Below are 23,678 nucleotides of genomic sequence, written 5' to 3'. Positions count from 1 at the left end.
AAAAAAGAAAAAAGGATTTACCAAGGAAAGCCAAAATTTCCCAGGTGCTGAATAAAACCCACAGAGAATGGGGCTGGGCTCCTCTGGTATGTAGATTGATGGCAATGGCTCTTCTTCTTCTTCAGGTTCTTCTTCTTCCACCTCCTTTCCCATCGCCTGTAGCTGCTTTATCCGTTCGAGTTTTGCTTTTTCCTTCTCTTGCTTTTTTCTCTCCCTCAGTGCAATCTCCTCTTCCAGCTGTTATAACGAGCAGTGAAACAGAGACATAAAACCAACGCAATTCGTGAGTTACTGACTGAAGTAGTCTCATAAACAAAATTCAAGGTGGTTCTGGCATTACATACACAGAAAGAGAAATATCTTTTCCTTCAACTAATCAACCAAGCCTCATGGGAAATGCCCATTTCCCCCCTCCAAAGTGTTTAAATCAGGTTCTTGGAAACAGAAGTCATTCTGCATAAGAAGCAGACTTCAGCATTTCCTCAGAGAGATTATTCCCAATATTAACTACTGTTAGTATGCTACTTATGCAGAAATCTTCCTGGAAAGGATAAAAAATGCCTGGAAAGCTGAAGTCAGATTTTCAGGTTCTAAGATGTCACTGATGTACATACAGTAAAAGAGAGAAACTGTAATGGACTTGACTTCTTAAAACTGAAGGAAGGACACAAAATCATTCCATTCAAGCCACCTTGAGCAAAAACAAATAGCCAAAAAATTGTCTAGAACAGGTTTTTCTTAAGAAAATATTTGATAGAAAGTCATAGAGAAATGCCTAGAAAGGGTTTCAAAAGATTGTTCTTTTGTCCCAGAGCAGCATAAGTTGAACCTTATGTATTATGTGTTGACGTTTGTCCAATCTACACTTTAAAGATCTCCTACTATGGTGATTCCATGCTCTACGTAATCTATTTCAGTGTTTCACCATCCTTACTGTTACATCTTTCCTTACATATTATCTAAAACATTCTTGTTGCAACGTATTAATTATTGACCCATTCTCCCAGAGGAATGAGATGACAACGTTTTCTATCATCCTGACTTACTGTGTCTTATATATGTGTATAAATTTATATTTATATTGTTCTCTTTTGACTAAAACAAACAAAATCTCAAAAAACTCAGCACACAATGCATTCAATCTTTTCTTAGACACGTATGCTATCTTTATGGTTCTTAATTGGAGAAAACCACCATAGAATCTTTATCTTGAATGTCGATATCCTCCTACTTATAACAAGAAATGAGACTTCATCTAACATTCAGTAACATACTGCTCAGAATACAGAAGCAGTGAACAGTGAAGGCTGGTTAAGAACAGAACCATATAGGCTGCTAGGATAATGGTGGATTGAACTGAAAGTCTGCTCAGTGCAGTTGTGCTCTTCAGCCTACTACCAGCTTTGTTTCTAATTTCCTGAAATTAAAGATAGCTGACAACTGGCATAACACTTTTACTTCTGCACATCTTCTAAAAAGCTAATTTTTATTCAGAAATACATAGATTTCGATACGGAAGGTAAAAAATGTCCCTTTTAAGTTGTTACAACAGAAAAAAATTGAAAACATATAACTGCTGAAAATTAAAAAAAAATATTTCATGTTTGCCTCAAAGTGACCACATAAGTGTTTTATGACCATTCAAAGGAATTTGCTGCAGGGCTAACATCAAATAAAGAAACATACTTTTTCTGAAAATTACCAAAATAAAAATATTGTAAAAAACGAGTGTGCTTATTTTACTTTCACTAATGTTTAATCAAAACACACAACATGTTTTCAGTGTGATGCATTTTATATTTGAATGAACAAGCAACTTGAAATTTCAAATGTTGAAATGGACTCCACCTTGCTTTCCCTTCTAAGAAGCTTAGCCAAAATCCTGCACTTCAATACAGAGAGTACAAACTCCAGGAGGAAGCTTTGTCTTCTGAACATTAATATGGGATTTTTCCAAAGGAGACTTCTTTACCTTGATTCGGGATTTAATGCTATAAAAATGAAAGTACTGTGTTGGCAGGTTTTTGATATGGTAGGTGGATACTGGTTCCTGTTTCTCAGGGAGAGGGGCAGGAACCTGGAGAACATATCCATTCTCACAGAGGATGAGAAGTGTGCTCGCCACCTACACAAAAACACAAAAAATACAAGTATGAGGCAGGTGTATAAATGGAATTGAGAGAAATGGGAAAAAGTCAGTAAAGTAGATGAACCTTCTCAAAATCAAACTCCAATCAGGAGACATTAGCTCTTAACTGTATTGTTATTTGATTGGATACTCTTATATGGACACCAGAAACCAGTGAACTTTTCTTATATGAGGGCTGCTCTGAAAGCAATACTTTCTATCTTATTATGTTGGCCCATGATGTCAGAGGTGGCTGTTGGTGGTATGGCAGTAGAGGTGGAAACTTCCCACCAATATTCCCTTACATTTTGTTGTTGTGGGGTCTGACGTGGAAGTGTGTATAAAGCAAAGGTGTGGAACTGAATTCCTACATGAGGAAAAAATGGCACCCATTGGCATTCATTGACACTTGCTGAACATTTATGGAGAACAAACAGTGGATGTGAGTACAGTGAGGCAATGAGTAGTGCATTTTAGCACTGGTGACATCAACATGAAAGATGAGCCATGTTCTGGATGGCCATGCACAGCTGTCACATCATGAAATGAAGAGCATCTTGATTAGCTCATTTGTGAGAATCAGAGGATTACAATCAGGGAACTGCGTACAGAGTTGAAGATCAGCTTCAGTGTGTTGGAAACAGTGGTAGCAACATTACAAAGTTTGAGCCAGATTAGTCCCACAAATGCTCATGCTGCAACAGACAGAAAATTATATGCAAGCTTGTCAGGACCTGCTGAACCAATGTGAGGCTGAAGGTGACAATTTCCTACACTGCATGATTATCAGTGATGACATGTGGTGTCATCACTATGAACTGGAGTCGAAACGGCAGTCCATGGAATGGTGATGTGAATTCCTCATCAAAGAAAAAGTCCAAGATGCAGCCTTCAGCTGATAAAGTGATGAGCACTCTCTTTTGGGATAGCAAAGGGGTCATCCTCCTGGATATCCTGGAACCCAGACAAACCATGAACTCTGACCACTTCATGGTGATGCCAACTAAACTGAAGGCTTGAACTTCCAGAGTCAGGCTAGAGAAGAAGACATTCTTTCTCTGGCAACACATTAATACCAGGCCTCATACCAGTTTGAAAACCATGGAGCACATTTGCCAACCTTGGTTGGACTGTCCTACCACATTCACCATATAGTCTGGATTTGGCACCTTCTGACTTTCATCTGTTTGGGTCAATGACAGATGGACTGCATAGGCAACATTTTCCTAGCAACGATGCTGTCATAGAGGCTATGAAACACTGGGGTGCTTCTGCTAGTGTAGATTTTTCCTCTTGTTCATCACTGGTGAAAATGCATGGCTAATGGCAGTGATCATGTTGGAAAAGAGTGTTTTATAGCTGAGAATTTGCTCTATCAAATAGTGGTACTGTGCTCTTTGTATCTGTTACACTTTCTATATAAATAAATAGGAGATGGTATTTTGTAGTGACCTCCACACATGTATCCCAGAAAAAGCTAAGGAACTGAAAAAGACCTTGCCTTATACAAAACTGCTATTATACTGAACACCATCGAGCCAGGAAGAATCATAATATATATTGGGGGTCTGGTAAATTTAAAGATAAATCTGGCCCAGAAGTTAGGAGCTGAGTTTTTGTTTTGATAAATGTTTGAAAATCTGTATGCTTCTATGATTTTAAATCCCTTAATACCTTCAAGACTGGCCTGGGAATCTTGCCAAATGCTATTTAGCTTAAGTTTGTTTGCTTTTTTTAATTGTTGGTACATGCTGATTCCCTTAAAATGCCAGGTCAGGAAGAATAGACAAGGTGAGGGTAATAATTATTTAGTGTTTTGAGAATTTATAATGCAAGTCTGTACGTAGTTTCAATTTTCATAAGCTACCTGGAGAACAGAGAGATTACCATCTGACCCAACACTAAAAATGTGCCAGGGGATATATTAGAGTTGCTACAGAAACCTTAATGAGGAATCATATCTTCTACAAAATCTCATCCTTAAAAACACATTCATTAAACGTATAGTGTTTAATTACCAAGGCGCTTATTTAAAGAGGAAAAAAAAAACAACAAAACACTCTGATGCTTGAATTATGCTTATTAAGCACTCACATCTAGCAGTGGAGACTTATTACCTGTAGTAAAAAATTACTCGGAGGAATGTGACACATCAAAAACATGATGGGTACTTTTCTGGTAGTAAGAAGCATCTTGTCCTCAAGCAAAGGACCCAAAATGTAACTGTTTGACCAAAACCTGTATGTTCTGCTGTAAGATAAAGTTCATGCTAGAAAGAGCTCTTTTCCCAGCGCATTTTTTATCTGCTCTCAAAAAACAATCAATAATAGTTGAAGTCTGCCATTGTAAAGCATTATAATGGACCCTGGTGGCCACTTTTTCAGTTTTAAATATAGTGAACTATCTTCCTTCTAAATAACAATACTGAACCAGCAAAAAATTCACATTACCATAATCACACCAAATTTCTAAAGTACTATCAAGAATCTATTTGCTTATGTCACTGAATGACAATGAATACTTAGCGTAAGTTCAGAGAAACACAAATGTTTTCTTAATGTGCTCTGAAACTTTTGTCTACAACTCCAAATGATTGTATTAATGTGGGCAAAAGGCACAGGCTTGCTGGTTCAAGGCAGGTACTCAAAATACTGCACAAAATTCTGTGGCTTATCAATGTTTCTGCTCTTGATTATGCAAAGTCCAACATTTATCAAAGTGAATGAACTAGACGTAAAGCTACACAAAATCTATCTTTCATTCTGAAGGTGTGTAGAAAAAAGCAGCAAAACATGTTTTGCACTGTGTATAGAGAACGTAGCCAGATTGATGGACCTTCACTGGTTTTCATTCTGACATAAAAGAGAAAGAAAAAAAACAAGCATGCATTACTCACATGAGAAGGTGGAGACCACTGTAATGCCTGCACAGGCCCAGGGACATGGATGAATCCTATTGGCTTGTATTCTTCTTCAACAGCAAAAAAGAAAACTGTTTTGTCTTTACTCTGAAGGAAAGAAAAAAAAGAAAAAAAAAAGGAAAAAAAAAGATTATTATCGATTGAAAGCGGACAAAACATCTGAGCGATTTTAAGTACTGTGTGAAACACATCCTTCAGATGTTCTTTGGCTAGATGAAGGGATTTGCAAGTGCATTAGAAGTTAGAATTGAATTTTCATGATTCCAGTGTGGGGGAATAATAATCCTGCTCAACTTCCTCTAGGCTGCTGAGTAGAGCTGTAGGCCTCAGTTGCCCTTATGAGCCTCTCCTAGCATCTCAATTTAGGCACCTTTTGCCCACTGCTCCAGGAACTCACCTAAAGGCTAGGCCTAACTCTTCTGCCCTAGCCTGAGCTATGTCAGAGGTATACCTGTTCACAGCCTTGTATTCTGATGTTCCCAAACTGTTGTCTGGATTTCCTGTTTTGATCTCTGATGTAGCTTGTTACCTGTTTCCAGTTTTCTGACTGGAAATCATTTCAAAGCCTAGCAGACACACTGACAAACTGATCAGTTGATCTTCTTGTAATGCAAAACAGTGTTGGGCATCTACCGGTGTTCTACCAAGCTGGTGTACAAATGGACTTGCTTTTACTAGATGTGAGATACTACTAAACTAATTCAAAAATAAGCCAAACGCATCTTCAAAAGGGATTACAGAATTCACATTAAACAATCCAGTAACTCAAAAAACAAATTGTATGTATTGCATGATTGCTTTCCTTCAGGAAACAAAGCGTGTGCAAACAGATCCTTCTCTTCCCCTGGCACTACTGAGAAGTACTGAGAAGCAATCAACAGCAATAACAGAAGTATAACTGCATTGTCAGTGACCAAAATTTGCCTAAACTCTTTAAATAATCTTGGAAGTTGTTGCTTAATAAAAATAAACAAAGGAAGTGATACATACCCCCGTGGCAAAGACATCTCCATTTCGTTCATACGCCAAGGCTGTAACTGCAGCAGTATGAGGTTTAAAAGCTTGTTTCAGATTTATCTCTGCATTACTTATATTGGGCCGTTCAGCAAGAGTGGGAAGTCCTTTGGGATCATAAACTTCAATTATGCGGACAACACCATCTTCAAACCCCACAGCAATTAGACTTCCTTTAGGATTTACCTTTGAGTGGAAGAATGAAGAAAAAGAAAAAATCACAGTTTACTTCAGCGAGTTTAGAATAATAATCTGTATGTCACGTGTTCTGCTGTTAACTTGTAACTCATCTTACATGTACGTGACAAGGGAAATTTTGTTTATTCTTTCTAATAAGCCACCGTAAAGTGAAGGATAGGACTGAGTAAAAGTGGAGGTGTGGGGTGGTTAGATTGGTTCATTGGTTTGGGTTTTTTGTCTGTGGTTTTCATTTTACTTATTGATGACATGCTTTGAGACTGGGAACTTTGGTGAAGATGTAATTACAACTAGTGAGGAAAAGGTGGTTCACACAGATAGGCATCCATACCAGTATCTTCTTAAGGAGAAGATTTGAAATTCCAAAAATAATTATTATACTATCTTGAATATAATATTTGGCATTCAATGTGGGTATAATATTTGAAGAGATGCGGGCATAAACTTGTGTCTGGCTGACCATGTAAAGTTCAACTGTCAACTGAGACTTGAGATATCTACTTGAGACAGAAATAAATTTTGGAGACTTTAATTTGCCTTGAGGGTAATACAGTTGATAAAAATGTAGACAGACTTAAACTGTGAGAGAGAAGGGTTAGCAGAAACAGTCTTGTGTTTTAGCTGGAACTATCTGGACTCACAGATGTAGCTGATAATAGCCATATACAGTAGCATCTTGAAGTGATTTACAAGCTGAGTCAAATTCAGATATGTTGCAAACTGCATCATCACATATATGATGCTGTAATAATGTGAACATTAATGTATGCTAGAAAAGAGACTAAAAAGAAAATTGCTGTGTGAGGAGACAAGGGTAAATGGATAAAATTGGTGAGCAGCTGGTAAAAGCACAGTGCTATGTATGAAACTGTTATGGAGGTTATTGTAGGAAGCCAGGTGTAACTGGTTCTTTTTTTTAATCTTGAGAGATGAGCCTATGTTGTCCTATCTTAAAAATCATCTCTGTAATAAGCAGGTGTATGGCAACTTTGCTCCCTAGATGATCAAAAGTAGTCAGTCACTCATGGTCTTCAGATCTGTGGCCCTGCACTTCACTTCCTCCAGTAAATCTGCATCTTTACTCTCCTGGGGAGCCCAGCACTGGACACAGTACTCCAGATGTGGTCTCAAAAGCACTGAGTAAAGAGGTATGATCACCTCCCTGACCAGCTAACAACAGCCTTCCTAATGCAGCCAAGGATGCCGTTGGCCTTCTTTGCCACGAGGGTACATTGCTGGCTAATGACCAGCTTGGCATCAATCGGGATCCCAAGATCCTTCTCCATGAATTTGCTTTTCAGCTGGTGGCCTCCCAGGAAGTACTGATGCCTCTGGTATTCCTACCCAGATGCAGAACTTTGTATTTTTCCTTTGTCAAACTCCATGAGATTCCCCTCAGCCCAATTCTCCAGCACATCCAGGTTCCTCTGAATGGCGGCACAACCATCCGGCCTATCAGCTGCTCCTCTCAGTATTTATCATCTGCAAACTTACCAAAGGTGCACTCTGTCCCAGTATTCAGGTAATTAATGAGGAGTATTGGTCCATGTAATGACCGCTTGAGTCCACAACTAGAGGCTTCTCTCTAACTGGAGGTTGTGCTACTGATCTATTGATCACAGCCCCCCGAGGCCCAGTCATTCAGGCAATTTAATATCTATGTCACTTACCTAACTTCCATTTTGGCACCTTGTCTATGAAGATGTAATGGGATAGAGATGCTCTGAAATGCACGGGATTATGTGTTTTCTTAGATTAAAAGTGCAAATTTTCAAATACATTCAAGAACCTTAATCTATATGCAAGTATTTAATGAGAGTTTAAGAGAAGCTAGGGAGACTAAATATCCCTGCTTTTTCAGTCTGTGTTTAGCATCAACTTTTGTAAAACTGATCTGATTTTGTTCTGCAATGCTGTACAAGTTATTGTGGTGACTGTTTTGGTCATCACCTAATAGAATTTCTGCAAGCCTGTGTGACTGGAATTACAGTTATCAAGTGTACTGTCTCAGTGCTGCTGTCCTTGCCTTCAAAATTCAGCCAAAGCACTCCATAAATCTGCTTGTAGTGAAACCACCAAGCTTGCTATGTTTCTTTAAGAACATAATTAGATACTATTTTAATTAAAATTAGTAAATATGTCTAAAAGTGATAGACTCCACAGTCTACAAATGATCATTTCTGGTAACAATTTTTTTTTATGATTAATCTCCAAATGTTTGTGGATTTTCTGAGCTGTCATTTTGACATGTGTTAACTAATTTATGTTAATTGCTGATTGCTCTGCTTGGATTCAACAGAAGTTGTTAGTCTATAAACTAACATTACTTCCCAGAACACACACAGAGATCTGATTTTAAAACTTCACAAAGTTAGATACCTGACAACTCACAGTAAAATCAAACTCTGCACTGTATACATACATACTGCTACACAAGTTTATACATACATACTAATACAGTAAATCCCAGCATGAACTAAACAGTAGCTTCTTTAATATTTTGCATCGTGAGGATTTTTCTTGATGCTTGCAGACTTGTAGGTCCTTTATGAATTTTTGTTAACACACAAATAAAAACTTACAACATGAGGTGCCCATGACAATGCTGTTCCTCCTTGTTTAAACTTAATTTCACTCTGTTGACTGTTGCTGATGAAATCATAGATACGCACTGACCCTGAAGGTAAAGGAAACAATAGGAATTTATGTCTTACAATGTCACTTCCAATTTAAGATTAATGGAGAAATTTCTATTTATTTGAATGAAAAACTGTATGGAAATTTATTAGTTTTTCTCTTTCAGTATCAAACATACACCTAGAAAGACATAACTGATAGTTATGAAGTAGCATGGTGCATGGAGCTCATCAACAAAACATAAGATTACTTCACTCTTTTAAGTCACCCCCATGAGTTGTCAGGGCTGAAGGGTGTAATAAGAAGTCCCATGCTGACCACCATGTGTAATTTTTGAGTAATCGCAGAACTGTGGACTACTCTAAGGGAAATCTGTACTGTCAACATAGGAAAAGATGATACACTACTACTTGGAATTGCCTAGGGAGGAAAATATTTAAGTGGACGGAAATGGAAGATTTTCCAAAGAAAATCCAATTTCACCAGAGGTAGATTAGTAGACACACATTGGTTTGCATTAAATTCCATTCCAGCTGGTAATTTGCTCAACTGTTACAAGTTTATCTTCAGGCTAGAAGTGCACATATATTGTATAACACAGACAAATGACAAGGTACAGCTGACAATAATTGAGTTAAAATCTTGTAGCATTTTCTAAGCATCATAAATGACACTGTTAATGTTCTGTCTTGTGGTTCTTCTTTCAAATTATGGTAAGGCTAACAGTAAGAGGCATAGATAGCAATATTTATATAACTTAAATTAATATCTATAATTAACATGTTATCTGTTGCTGAGAGTGAGATAGCTATTGCTTTTTCTAAGAAAGCCACAAATATTAATATTCACAATGACTTACACAATGAGAAATGTAAGCAATTCCTTACAAAACAAAGACCCCAACACTTATCTGTCTGGAGGCTTGAATACAAATGCTGTTATTCAAACCAAATGTCTCATCTTTTCAGCTCTTCCTTCAGAACAAACAATTTACAAATCTTACCATTAAAACTTTCTCCCATTAAAAACATTTCCCAGTAAAATCCCAGGCTTTTAAGATGAGGCAATCCCAAAGTGTTACTTCAAAACTTTAATGACTTGTCCTAACTGTACAAGAATGAATCCCAGGAATAACAGTTGTCTGTAAAGTGGTTTTTGAAGAGCAAATACACAATTTGTTCGAAAGAAAATTGTTCCAAACCAATCATCATTGCTCTGAAAAAAACAAGGATTCCAGAAGTATAAGAACAAAGGAGTAGTGTACTTACGGTCAAGAGCAGTGGTGGCCAGAAGGTATGTCATGGGAGAGACACTCATGGCCTCAATCCTTCTAGAGTGAAAGGTGCAGAGGCACTCTGGATCACGGGTCTGCCGTGTGAAATAGAAAAACAGAAGTTTTGCTATGTGCTTTGAAGTTATTACTAGCCATAGCTACAGTCAACATGAAAAATCTAGGCAAAATTTAAACAAAATTTGCCAGGCACGAGTTGCCTATAGGCAATTTTTTTATTTTATTTTTTTTAAAGCTCAAATGTTCATGAAAAGATCATGAGTATGGGAACATTAAGTTGATTTAGAATGCCACCATTCTCAGTGTAAAAATAAAGGGAACTATAGCATGCCCACTTCCATTAAGCATTTTCAAGCCTAGAATTAACATTTTTAGCAAAAAGTTTTTGCTCTAAAGGCAAAGAAAATACTGTCAAGACTAGGGCTTGCAATACCTAGGAAATTTTTTCATCATGCAAGGGATTCTATTTTTGCTGTCCATTCTTTACCTTATTTTTTATAGCATGTTTTAATAATCTTTTCTAATCATGAAATTCTTGAAACATGATTTATCTGTTTCCCTAGAATTTATTAATGGAAATATTTCCTTTGATTGGAATATGTTCTGGAGCAAAAATTACATGCTTTCATTTTACCTTTGTCATCTATTCCTTCATCAAAAACACCTCCAGCAGCAATAATAGAAATCAGCTGGATAAAATATACAAAGTGCATATGTTCTCCTTGTTTTTCCTAGTTCTTTATGTCATTTGGAGGTAACAGTAGCAATTGTTTCAAATACACCAACTAAACAGAACATATAAGGAATCCTTGAACTCATTTCCTGCACACATGCAACTTTTATTTCCAGTTTAAGATAATTTGAATTTAGCAGCCAACACTTCAGGAAGCAAAAATCAATAGTGACTTTTGATTATAATGACTGGGCAGGATTATCAATAATATTATGGAAAAAACTCATTCTGAAAAAGATCTGTTTCAATGCAAAAATTTTCACTAACCACAGATTTCATTGTAGATGCATCTCACATAGTTAAAACAAGTTACTATAAAGGAAATGAAGAAATCAAAAAAGAAAATAAACTTACTATGTTTGAAAAAGTCAAATCCAGCTTCCAGATCTTTCCATTGGCATCCTGAAGAAACAAAACCAAAACATGTAACATGAATATTTTCAAACCTCAATGTGGAAATAAAACAACAACTCCTTTAAAAATTCCTTGGTGATTATCACTGTGAAAATGAAATGACTGAAGTAGTGATGTTGGTCTCACCAGTCCTACCCATCAGTCCAGGACAACAGAACTTGAATAATAAATTTTGACGCTCTCCTACTCTTAGGCAGCTCTGGCTCTGCAAAACCATAGACTCACATGTTACTACACAGCAAATATAAATCCAAAAGATTGGTTCTACAGAAAAGAGATGCACCAACCTGTAAGGTATTACTGCTATTCATTAACATTGCCTCTCTCATTCATTTTCTCAACAGGGCTGTACGTACTCTGAGTGTATCTTACCTGAGCATACCAAAAGGGCTGTCCACAGTCATGAATTTTACACATGAAACTTAGACTGACATTTTTGCCAACACGAAGTTCATTCATAGGCTCCATCTCCAATAACCCTGTCTCATCCACAGAATCAGCAGGATCTATTGCCTCAAAGTTCCATACCTTCAAAGAATTGAAAACAACAAAGAAAAAAAGAGACCTGGCTTTTATTAGGTCAGATTATGTTTTTACATACAATTAATAGGGAAATTCAAAATCTTGCCAAACCAAGAGAGGATAGATTCTACAGATGAAGTATGACACACAGCACACATCCTGCTTTTCTGAATATAACCTGAAACATTGACAATTAGCAAATACCATCTCATACAGTTGAGTGCAATGCAAAGTATATGTAAAAGTTTCCTGTCCAATTCTGATATAACAATAGCTTAAATTCGGCCCTGGCACTGGTAGCACTATACAGAGCAACCTCAGAGTTATAGAAAGTAAGTGTTATCTGACTGCTCTGAGCATTGCTCATACATAGGCAACATGGAGGACAAATGGGAAAAGTAACATACCCATGGTTCTGCTTTGAGGTATGACAACAAAATGTCAATTGGCATCCTTACAAACAAGTTAATTTTCCTAATGGGATAAGATCAATTTATGAAATATTAAAAAAACAAAAACAAAAACAAAAAAACAACAAAAAAATCAGGGTGTTAGCAACCTTCTGCTGTCTACAACAGCTTCCTGTTAGCTACCTGGATCTTTCACAAATGAAGAGAAGACACCTTGTCTCCTCTTAAAAAGCAGGTACACGACACTGCAAAATCCTTGATAACTGACGGATGAGATAAGAAACTGGTATGAATAAGTAAACCATTTTTACTTTATTTTATAGAATTATGTGTTAACTTCAGGATACCCAGTACTTTTTATTCTGACTGTTCCTCTATTTCAGTGCATGTATCTCTGAGATTTAATTAATTTTTGTATATATGACCTAAGCATTAAAATAACCAGAAAATTAATTTCAATGTTGCCATTGTTTATTCTTTGAAACAACATTTACCAGAATGAAACAGAATGTGAATAAACACAACCTGATTCAAACACGAACACTGTGGAGACTTGTCCTTATTCTCATCTAAAAATTAATTCTCAGAAAGCAACTGCAATGTAAAGATGTCTCCATAAATAAGCTCTGGTAGAGAAAATAGTGACGTCTATCTTCTGATTTGTACACCTAAAAGCAGAGCAAAAAAACCTCACCCGAATGAAGCCATCTTTTCCAACAGTGACAAGTTCTCCTTCATCCAGAACTATCTGGCTGATAGGGCCTTTGTGACAAGGCTTGTGTCCAGCTCGACAGAGCTCTACTTTGATGAGGCCCCCTTCCCAAAGCAGCAAGTTGCCCCACTCAGCTCCTGAAATAACCTTCAGTGCAAAGGGAGAGAAGCAGACAAGCAACTGTACTTACCAATGTTTCTGTACTACCAATGTTAAGGATCTGCTTAACTTTGTGACTTCCTACTACAAAAGCATTAAATAGATAGCAATGCATGGGTATTTTCAAGAGAAGTTGTAAAAAAAGATAAGATTCAACTTTTAAGGAATATGACATCATTTACCTGCACTGAAATGATTGAAGATTGTGGCTAACATACTTTTCATTGTTTACACAAACATATTTACCATGCTATAAGAGGAGTCTCAGTTCTAAACCAACAGAGATCTTCTGTCCGGGAATTATAATATTAAACGTCCTTTCAATTATTACAAAGCAAGCAATTTTCCTTGGGCAAATTACTGTCAATATTAGCTTATTAGAGCAGTGCACTGGAGGTCTAACTCCTATCACTCAGAAGTAAATAGTAACTCTCCAACTTACTCAATAAACTTTTCATCAAAACACAAGAAGGAACACAAAATCAATTAAACTTATTGCAACTTACCTTCCCATCGGGTAGCTCCACATACCCTATAATGTCAGTCACTGCTGTTTTTCCAAACCTACCCAAAGCTCCTTGTAACTTGAGACCAGTGAATGTGTGAGCCATCTTCCAGAACCTGAGTAAAGAAAGCACATCCCTCTCTGATATAAGATTTCCTAGACACACTCTTCAGTCTCTCTGACACTGTAATTATCTTACCTGGGATTCCATTTCGTTCATTTCTTATTATTTTTCCACAGGAGACCTTGGATATTTTTGTTTGTTTGTTTTAATGAGATAAAGCTTTGTAAACATACAAACTTTCCCATATATTACCTCTAAGAAAAACCCAGGAGAATTTAACATGGGATTAATGAAGGTTACACTATTATTTAAAACAAATAACTGTTAAATTAACAGTTATATCTTTACAGATACAACCCATACACATACTTCCAGTTGTCTATTTTACTCTTGCTATCTCTAGTGTATGATGTTCAACTCTGTAAATCCAAGGGACTAAGTTCTTCTCTAATTTTCATACAAATAACTCCATGGTCTTGAGTGTGACTGTAAAATCTCAGTGAGCAAAAAGTTTTACCCTAGACCTTCACAGCTATTCCTAGTCAATCATTATATTTTTTGCAGAATAAAATATTGTTTTAAATTATTGTTTTACAGAAAAATCAACATATACTGCAATTAGGGATGGTACACAGTGTGTGCAGGAAACATTACATTTAAGATAAGTGCTGGAAATTGGGATTTGAATACGTTTGTGTTAAGAGTCGTGTATATCTGTGTTGTAAAGCTATGTCAGAGCTTATTCACAGTATCTTAGCTCAAAAGAAAGTTTATAAAAGAGATTTTTTTGTCAGACTTCCATAAATAATGTATTCTAAACCACTTTCACCCTGGGGTCTAAGTAAGCAGTTTCTTATTTCAGACCCGTCTTGCAATCGAATTATAGAGCACATCTCAGATTTTGATCTGATTCCTCCATAACATTCAAAGACATTTTAGATGTGTTGCAATTTTAAAAGTATCTATTATGATAGCATCCAAGCCATATCTTAAGTCCCTGCTGTGCAAACACTGAACTCTGGATAAACACACGTCAGAATGTTAAGTCTCTGTTCCAAAGAGTTTAAAGCTCTCACTTATTTTTTTATTGTAAAAAAGAACTGTGAGCTTAGCACAGAAAGGACTGTATGGAAGCACAGCTTTTCTATCAGTGGTATCAGTGACTTTCTAACCCATGACTTGACAACCAAGTTCTACTGGCTACCCAACAGCAGCTGAGCTCAATAAATCACTGGTAGAAAGCGGAGGAGGCATGAATGCTGTGTAAACACCTACAAGACAGGTATGCATACATATTTTTTATTAGTTCTCCACAGTGTTTGTTGGAACTACAAGAATGAAGCCAGTAGTACACATATTGAATGCCAGGCATCACCGCTTTTTGACAACAAGGATGTTTAAAAGACTTTGCTGACTAGCTGAAAGACTTTTTGGCTTTGTTATTGCAGTGACAAAGTAAAATAGCATTCCCCACTCATATGCGCTTGCTAATGATACATTCCTGCCAGTCATCATCTAGGTGCTATGCCTTTAGAGCTGATACATATTAAACATAATTGGTGAACCTACCTGATGTGTCCTACTCCAGCTGTAGTTAGCTGTTCTTCGTTATCAGGAGAAAATGTGACTCTGTAAACATCCTGTGAAAAAGCTTTTGACCTTAACACAATCTTTTCTTGTTTCCAGTCCCAGATAGTTAACATGTAGTCAGGGCTGCTTCCAATACTGGCCAGCAGAGTGCCAGTATGGTTGAAATCACCAAAAACATAGCCTTTTTTTGTTCCTTCTGGAGAAACATACCAATCCACACATGCATGGAAAAAAGGAAGAAACAATAGGAAAAACTGTTTAAGGGGAGCTCAACATTCACAGAAGTTGGCTATTTCTACTAAATAAAAGCTTTCTCCACTCTTGCAATGAAAAAGCTGGAAACTGGTGCTTTCTATTTTGGCATGGAATACCAAAAACTTTTAATTCCTTATAAAGTGAGCTGCTACTCCATCTACTGGGATCTACTAACACCATCCGTTTACGTAAAATGAAAATAGTACTTTTTACACTACCTCGTAGTATTCTGTAAGGCCTCAGTGAAGGATAATCGTAGATGATGAGGTTTGGTTTCTCTCCTTTTTCTCCCACTGCAAAGTACTGCTTAGTAGGGTGTGCCTTGAAAAGCAAAAGTCCAGTTTCATGGTGTAATGACACCTCTGTCTCCATTCTACTAGCAAAGTTATTGTATTTGCTCGCTCATTAGTCAAAAGATATTGCTGTAAATACTAAGTTGCATTTTTCTGTATGCTTTTCCTGAACAACTGCCAGTCTATTGCTTAGTACCTGAATGAAGCCATTATACACACACAGTGGTAAAACTAGTAGGCACACAAAATAGGATTATCACACATATATACTTCAGAACCATGAGAAACTGTATAATAAGCTCCTTTATTGTGCATTCTTTTACTTTTCTTACTTCACTCACTAGCTGATCTTTCCACATGCACTATTTGGGTCAGCATTCATCTACACAGAAAGATGTAGAAAAGCCATCCTGAATTACATTTTTCTGAAGATGGATAGATGCACCACGATTCTCCATGAAAGGCTGCTTATATCAGCAGAACAGGCTGAGGCTGGTATACTGAAAGCTTTGCTCATAGTACAACTGAGAGATGGCAGAGCTATTCACAGGGGAAGGTGCCACAAAACCATATAAAGCATTTGAGATTCCAAGCTTTTCATAGGAGTTTACTAGAGTGAAACGAGATCCTTTTTCTCTTCATATATTTAGGTTGCTAATTTTCTAAGTTTTAACCACTGACAAAACACTGTATCAGTATTAGTATATGTATAATATTAGTATATGTATCTAGTATTATCAGAATGGGAGAGAAAGAAAAAAAGAGAGCTGAAATGAGTACTAATATTTAAATAAGAATATAATAGATACCAAAACGAATCTCAGCCAGCACTTATCAGTCCTTTAAGTTACGTGGGCCTGAGACAAGTATGCAGATATTTGTGCTCTGTTGATTATACTGACAGATTCAGTTAGCCTGTACTGCATGGTGCATTACACTCCTCTAATCAGTATCATACTTTCTTACACGTGCAGCTGTAGAAATCTCCCATTAAACAAAGTGACCATTTTGTTTTATAAGAAAGACCAACATGCTAAAAGAAGAAAGGCATACCGCAATAAACCCAATTCCACCTCCACTGCTGCTTCGGACGTAACTTTGAGATTTAGTTTTCAGGTCCAGAATCACCACTTGGTTGCCTGCTACATATAGTAGGCTTTGGCTATCCAACACCATCAGGTTTACACTTCTGATGCAGTCATATCCAAAAGAATATCTGAGAACAATTCATTAAGGAAAAGATTTGATGCTGGCTTTCAAAAATAGTTTACTAAATGGATAGAAATGCTTACACCAAAACTGACACAAGAATACTGAATCCAGTGACTAGAAGTCTGTCAGTAGGCAAGTTTTGTTCAACGCACAGGAAGGTAAACAATATCAAGTTTCTATAACTGAGGGGAAGGCAAAGGGAAGACCTTCTAAATTTCATGCTCCACCTTCTCACTTCCATTACTGGGTACACTTCTTGCCTCTGCAGAATCCTTTGGGGCAGCTAGAAATTCACATTTCATCAGTTTGGTGATCTTTTTTCAAATATAATGCAAGAAATGTGCATCTGAGTACTAAGAACTCTTTTACAGGCTAGGGTTCAAACTAAAGAAATATTCAGGTTCACTTCTTAAATGTCTGCAGGCAGACGTAGAGAACAGAAAATCCAGTCTTCAACAGCAACTTGGCTGTGTTTGCAAAGAAAAAAAGAAAAAGGAAAGTAGAAATTATGCCTAATTAGAAATGTTTGTAAGGTCAAGGCAGTGTTTAAGATTAAATTCATCCAGGACCATTGCTGGATTCTTATCGATGCCTCAACCAAGCGTATCCTACTAATGCCATACTGGATACTCCTAACTAGACAAGTACAATTTTATCAACATGAATTAAGAAATACCTAGCCTTAAATTTGCACAGCCTCAACAGAAAGGATACTTAAGAGTAAGAAGGTTAATTGGTATCCCTGAGTCTTCAGTGACAAATGGCCGTGAATATATATCTTCATAACTATAGAAGAAAGTTTCTGAGATTTTCTTTTCTTTCCCTTCAAGGATTTTTTCTTCTTTTGGGGATACTTCAGTGTTATCTTGTTCTTCCAAATCATCCGCTGCATGTCAGAAGTGGGAATGTAAAGAATATTCATATTTAGGATAAATCTTAGGTTTCTTGCTGATACTTGTACTTAACTGAAAAAGAGAGGGATTCATGCATCATCTCCTTTGACAAAGTAATAGGCACTCCATAGCTGAACACAGGGATATGCTGTGTTAGTAACAGCTTGCCCTGGAACAATCCCGCTCTCCTGTTTTTAAAAACCCTACTGTGAATACTCAAAATTGAAGAATTTAGAGGAGGAAAAAATGAGCCTAAGATACTGAAGTAGTTCGGCTTTGGAGCTTAGGTCTCAGCTTTAGAAACAAAATAGTATTTGAAATGTCTCTTTTCAGCAGCTACTGAATACACATCATCATACAAAACTACTAGTAAAAGCAAGTGCTCTTTGCTCTTTCATACACAGCTGACCACCTTAAGACACCGTCTCAGAACATGCATACTGCTAATGTGTTAGTAAGTGAAGTTCTTTACTGGACTGCAATGCAAAATATTGTCAACTTGAATTCCAGCTAGTCAGAAGCACTTGTTAAAACCGAATTCAAGTTAGATATCTCAAATTCAATCTCCATTACTGATTTTGCAAGCTTTTTACCCTATATGAATTTCTTTTTCTCCCCCTCAACCAACTAAGGAGTCAGACACCAGCAAGGAAAAAGAGTGAAAAGAAGTACACAAAGTAAGCCAACAGGAAGCGTTCAGTGAAACTCCATAATTGTAGCACGATGGCACTGGTGTGAGATCCTGTTCATAACAAGAACGGACAATAAATGAAAACTAGAAAGCAGTGGGATTTCTAAGTTAATGCCAACATCCCCCCCAAAGGATAGCAGTACCCACCAATACTCTCCGTATCTGTTTCCACGTGCTCCACATCTTCCTCTTCTTCCTCTCCAGCTGGTGATTCCTTTGGAAGACTACTTTTGCTTTCTTCTATAAAGGACAGTTGGGATCTCTTAGGTATGAATTAATTCAACTAATTTCTTTATACACATCAGGTTAAATTTAGATCTATAATATAGATCTAGTGTAGCAAAACAAACAAAAAAAGCCTGTCAAACAGTGGACTTCTTGCTGTTTAGCATTAAGCGTAGAGAGAAGTTTGCTTCCAAATAATAATATTTTAAAGCAAATTGATTGCAGTAATGGCTATGGAAACAGATCTAAGCAGCAAGAATTGCCAGGGGAGAGGCTTTGCAGGCTGCAGGATGACAAGAACAACTGACATAGCAGGCAGCCTAGAATATTTCTGGAAGAAGTCATCTTTGACCAGGATCAAAACAAAATTTGACGACACTAAGAACAGTAACCAAAGATGAACTCATACCAGAAAGGAAGGTGTGAGCAGTGTGAGAAGCCAGGAGCTACTGTAGGTTTACTATTGCAATCACTCTAACATCAGAAAGTACTTACGGACACTGCTGTGATCTGCCTGTGTACCTTCTGCTGCCTTCTCATCTGCTCCCTCTTGTTCATTTGGAGATGACATGTCCTCTTTACCTGAAGGCAGTGAAGAGAAACTTTTAGTATTATTGTTGCTAAAGGCAATCTATTTAATTTAGACTAAATTTAGACTATTTTCATTTCCTCCACAATGTTGAGATTCCCAAACATAATATTTGTGATCTGCCTGTACACTACAAGTATGGAAACTCCAAGAATATGTCCTACTTTATAGGGTGAATTAATTGGTTCAGTTTTCAGACCTCTGAGCTCTGTGTACATTGCTACAGAAAGACTGTCATCTAATTACTGTGCAACAGGGGAAGCAGAAGAGAGATTTGCATGTTCTGAGCTTCTCTTTAATGTGCTGGGGTGAGTTTTCTTTTGAGAGAAAACTTTTCTGGTAGATTTCACAAAAAGCAAAATGGACATGGGAACAATTATTTACAAATACCACAGAATTCAGGAAATTAATCAGTTGAATATAAAGAAATCTAAATATTCAGCATAACAAATATAGCCTGTATGAAAATGAATTGGTTTGTATGTGTAAGCTGGACTTCAAAAGCAAGAATAAATCCCTAAGGATGCATTTCTTTTTCCTGACATTGGGTCACATTATGTTTGTGAAAAAAATATTTTATGTCATCTTGGTCTTTTCAGGTATTTCAGGAAAGGCAGAGTGTCCAAACATAATGCTACCCCCCAGAAAGACAGTGAAATCAAAGAAATATTGTAGACATGCCGTTAATGCCATTATACAGTCAACTTACCCTACTTAGTCTTCATCTGAAGGTTCTGAGGTTTTGTCAGAGCCTGAATTTTCTGCATAATTTCTTTTAAGAATTAAAATGAGCATTTACCCCTCAGGAGTGCTCAAAAATAGAAGTGCAGAAAATGTTGAATTCAGAAAACAAATCAAAACAATTACAATATATCTCAATATATTGAAATGAAATCCATGAGTTTTTAGTAAGATGACAGAACTGATACTACTGAAGAAAGTTTCACACTAGTTGCATAAATATACAGTGGAGTCTTCAGAGACCTGAACTCCAATTCCAAACCCAGTAATGACGTGTACAATTTGTATCAGCCATTTCACCTCTGGCTGTCTCAGTTATCTCTTGTGAAAAATGAGATAATAATACTTACCCATCTTGGCAAAGTGTTTTGATATCCATAGAGAAAAGTGCTAGAACATTTCAAATTATTGTAACTAATTACCAATCATTTATCTTCTAAAAATTAAGTCTACCATAGTTTTCATTATAAATTAACTCCTCTCTGGAAAATGCTTTAGGCTGAAAGAGGATCTGAACATTTCTGCCTCCATCATTATCTGGGTTCTAGTCACAGAAAGCTGCTATAATGTTCACTGTACATATTTCTACGATGGCATTCAAAGACTGTGCCAAGAATAACTCTAAGGAGGTTCAGAAGAAGGATGTCTACTTTTGTTGCAGTTTTGAGGATTGACTGATCCAAGAAAACTTTCATGCAAGTTCACTGTGACAAAATCGCTCTGAGTTCTGATTTTCTTTTCCTGTGCACTGCATTTATGAACCTTTACACATTTAAATTTTTTTTTTTTTCCAGAAAGAGGAAAAATGTGGGATGACAGTGCCATCTCAGTGAATTTGTCATGTCAAATAAATGCTCATTTGATTTGATTTTCCTTGTATTTTGAATACATGGTACGATTGTCTGAGGTATGTGTAAAGCTTCATAAATGCAGTGCTTGCCTTCACAAAGCTCATGACTGATGCTTCAACAGCATAAAAAGCACTGAATTAAATAATGATTAAAATGTGACCAACAGTTATCCTTTAGAAACCAAACATATCTAGTAGTCATTATTTTTCAATTTCTTTTACAAAAGTTTTGGCCACCAGTATTGAACAAAACTCAAAATGTACTTTCGGTAACTTGTTCTTTCTTTCATGAGAGACTGTCTTGTGTTGTTCCTTTCCTTGTCTTTCACCCACATGAAAAAAACTCAGCTGATCCCAGGACTTTGTTTTCCTTTATTAATTCTAATCCTGATTCCTTTTAGCACAGTATTTATGGGCTACTCACTGCTATTTCTGGCTTGGAGGTAATATGGGCTTGAACTAAGGACTGAAACTTTTGGCTATTAAGAGGAGTATTTGCTGTGAGGAATTAGCACTAATCAACTGTCCCAGGTTGCTTTCTCAAGTCTTGCTCTGCTTTGAAAGTGTCAGATTTCTCCCCATCTGCCAAGCGGTTCTTGTTTAATTCAACTTCAGCGGCCGTTCTCTTGGTAGTTTTTTCTGGCTCTTCCTTCTCTTTATGAAAAGCAGCACACCATTCAATAACTAAGGACTCCTTTTAGCTTTCAGACCACATCACAGTATGCCAGCAATTTACTGGGCTGCCGACAGCCACAACATGTGCAAACAACAGAGTTCTGCAAAACTAAACTTCACTCAAAATGAAATTAAAGTATTTAAGTGCTCATATACAGAGTGAAAAACATACAACTGTAAATCAGGCATAGCTGGCATAGTGCTGTCTGTGTGTCATTATCAGTCTGCATTACCACAAAATTAGTATTAAAAATCAGCTCTAGGCAATCAACACGAAATCCCTAGGAAATAATTTTTCATAGTAGAGAATATTGCTGTCTTATAAAATAGAGGACTTAGGAGAGAGAAGACTAGCACAAATTATCAATTCTTGCAGCAATTAAAGTTATGCATATAAAATATTTACTAGCGAGAGACAGCAAGGCTACAGTTGCAAAGCAGGATCTAGACATATCACCCCCATAGCCCCATTATGTCTTTTGTTCTCCAACAGAGAGATAAAAGAAGTGGACAGCAGAGCCCTGCGTAGACCTGATTATTGCTGCGTTGCACACAAAATATTTTCCAATAAAACAGAAGGAATAAAACCTAACTCTAATTTCCAACTAAAACAGCCCTTTGTACAACCCAGGCATCCCAGCTCTGTCTCACTCAAGTGAGAGCGTTAAGTCTATTAGAGCCTGCCGTGCAGATGAAGGTGAGTAATCAGGTTTCGGTTAAGCAAGATATGAAACAGGCCGTATCACCACAGTTACTTATTAACACACAGCGTAAAGGAAAGCCATAAAAATGAACTACAGAGCATACGCAATAAAAACAATGGCCTTCTCACACACAGTACAGCAAAACCAACATGTCCCACGTTTCAGAGATAAGGGATTGCCCGCCTCATCCGCAGAACATTTGTTTTAAGTTAAGCTAAGCATTTATGCGTACTTCAGCACGCAGAGGCGGTGGCGATGGCCGTGCCCTGAGGCGGACAGCAGCGTGACCCGATGACAACGGCCTCCTCCACGGCCGTCTCACCGGGACAGCAGGACGCGGCCACCGGCAGGCAGGGGGGCGCTGCGGCAGGCTGCGAGCTAAGGGGCAGTTAAAGCAATCCCGAAGGAGGCCTGCAGAGCCTCAGGGGAAGCTGCCACGGAGGGGCCAACAGTCTGTGTGAGGGGTGACGGAGTCGGAGTCGGAGTCGGAGTCGGAGTCGGAGTCGGAGCCGTGCCCGGAGCCCACCGCTTACCTGGGGCCACATCCAGCGCGGCGTTACCGGTCTCCAGGCAACCGCTCCGCTGAGCACTCTGGGAGCGGTAGTTTGGAGGGTTGGGGAGCCTATACGCCTTTTAAGGCTGGGTTGGAGGCGGCAGCGATTCCGCCATAAATCAGACGGGCGGGAGGGTTATGTTTGGGTTGTCTTTTCCAACACTAACAACAGAGCCCGCTCAAAAATGCGTATTTATGTCTGCGCCCATCGCGGACCCAAACTGCTGAAGTTTCAAGGAGAGTTTGGACACCGCTGTCAGACATACGGTTTGGATTTTGGGTGATCATCTGTGGAGGCTGGGCTCGATGATCTCTGTGGGTCCTTTTCAACTTGGGATATTCTGTGGTTCCATCCAGTAGAAACTGGAGTTGTGATGCAGGGCTGCTGCTGTCAGGGAGGGCTCCTGCTCTACAAGGCAAGGGACCAGAGCCCTTACCCTCACTTCAGTCCCCCTCTGTGTACTTGGGGAGTGAAGCTGAGCGCACCTGCTGCCGCCTTCCACCCCTCCAGGGTGCCCTGGCACCCGAGCATAGGCAGGCAGGTCTGCTGCCAGCCACGCACAACCTGTGCGTGTTTACATGTCTACCGATAAACATTCATCTTGGAGCAGGTTTCTGAAGTTGGGAGGCGGCGTCCTCCCCGCTTGCAGCAGGGCACGAGTGTGGAAGGGCAGGAAGGCGTACCTGCCCACCGTGCCTC

At 38.0% G+C, this 23,678-nt stretch overlaps 2 protein-coding genes across 2 annotated transcripts in view; one reads left to right on the top strand and one right to left on the bottom strand.

The window, feature by feature from the left end:
• The window catches only part of CFAP44 (cilia and flagella associated protein 44), a 41,400-nt gene extending 18,363 nt beyond the window's left edge, over positions 1–23,037 (bottom strand). Inside the window, exons 1-17 of the mRNA XM_019618921.1 lie at positions 22,959–23,037; positions 19,362–19,448; positions 18,789–18,881; positions 17,772–17,943; positions 16,899–17,061; positions 15,771–15,873; positions 15,277–15,493; positions 13,645–13,759; positions 12,962–13,126; positions 11,708–11,863; positions 11,276–11,323; positions 10,166–10,265; positions 8,843–8,937; positions 6,039–6,248; positions 5,025–5,135; positions 1,973–2,125; positions 22–237 (exon numbers count right to left, since the gene is read on the bottom strand). Coding sequence (XP_019474466.1) covers positions 22–237; positions 1,973–2,125; positions 5,025–5,135; positions 6,039–6,248; positions 8,843–8,937; positions 10,166–10,265; positions 11,276–11,323; positions 11,708–11,863; positions 12,962–13,126; positions 13,645–13,759; positions 15,277–15,493; positions 15,771–15,873; positions 16,899–17,061; positions 17,772–17,943; positions 18,789–18,881; positions 19,362–19,437 — 2,193 coding nt within the window. The 5' untranslated portion in view covers positions 19,438–19,448; positions 22,959–23,037. The remainder of the gene's footprint in view (positions 1–21; positions 238–1,972; positions 2,126–5,024; positions 5,136–6,038; positions 6,249–8,842; positions 8,938–10,165; positions 10,266–11,275; positions 11,324–11,707; positions 11,864–12,961; positions 13,127–13,644; positions 13,760–15,276; positions 15,494–15,770; positions 15,874–16,898; positions 17,062–17,771; positions 17,944–18,788; positions 18,882–19,361; positions 19,449–22,958) is intronic.
• A 32-nt stretch (positions 23,038–23,069) lies between these two features.
• The window catches only part of ILDR1 (immunoglobulin like domain containing receptor 1), an 11,941-nt gene continuing 11,332 nt past the window's right edge, over positions 23,070–23,678 (top strand). The window contains exon 1 of the mRNA XM_010719520.3: positions 23,070–23,245. Within this exon, the coding sequence (XP_010717822.1) occupies positions 23,164–23,245 (82 nt within the window). The 5' untranslated portion in view covers positions 23,070–23,163. The remainder of the gene's footprint in view (positions 23,246–23,678) is intronic.

This window comes from Meleagris gallopavo, chromosome 1 (assembly GCF_000146605.3).
Source record: "Meleagris gallopavo isolate NT-WF06-2002-E0010 breed Aviagen turkey brand Nicholas breeding stock chromosome 1, Turkey_5.1, whole genome shotgun sequence".
Classification (NCBI taxonomy): Eukaryota; Metazoa; Chordata; class Aves; order Galliformes; family Phasianidae; genus Meleagris; species Meleagris gallopavo.
This window is presented reverse-complemented; position numbering and strand designations above follow the sequence as displayed.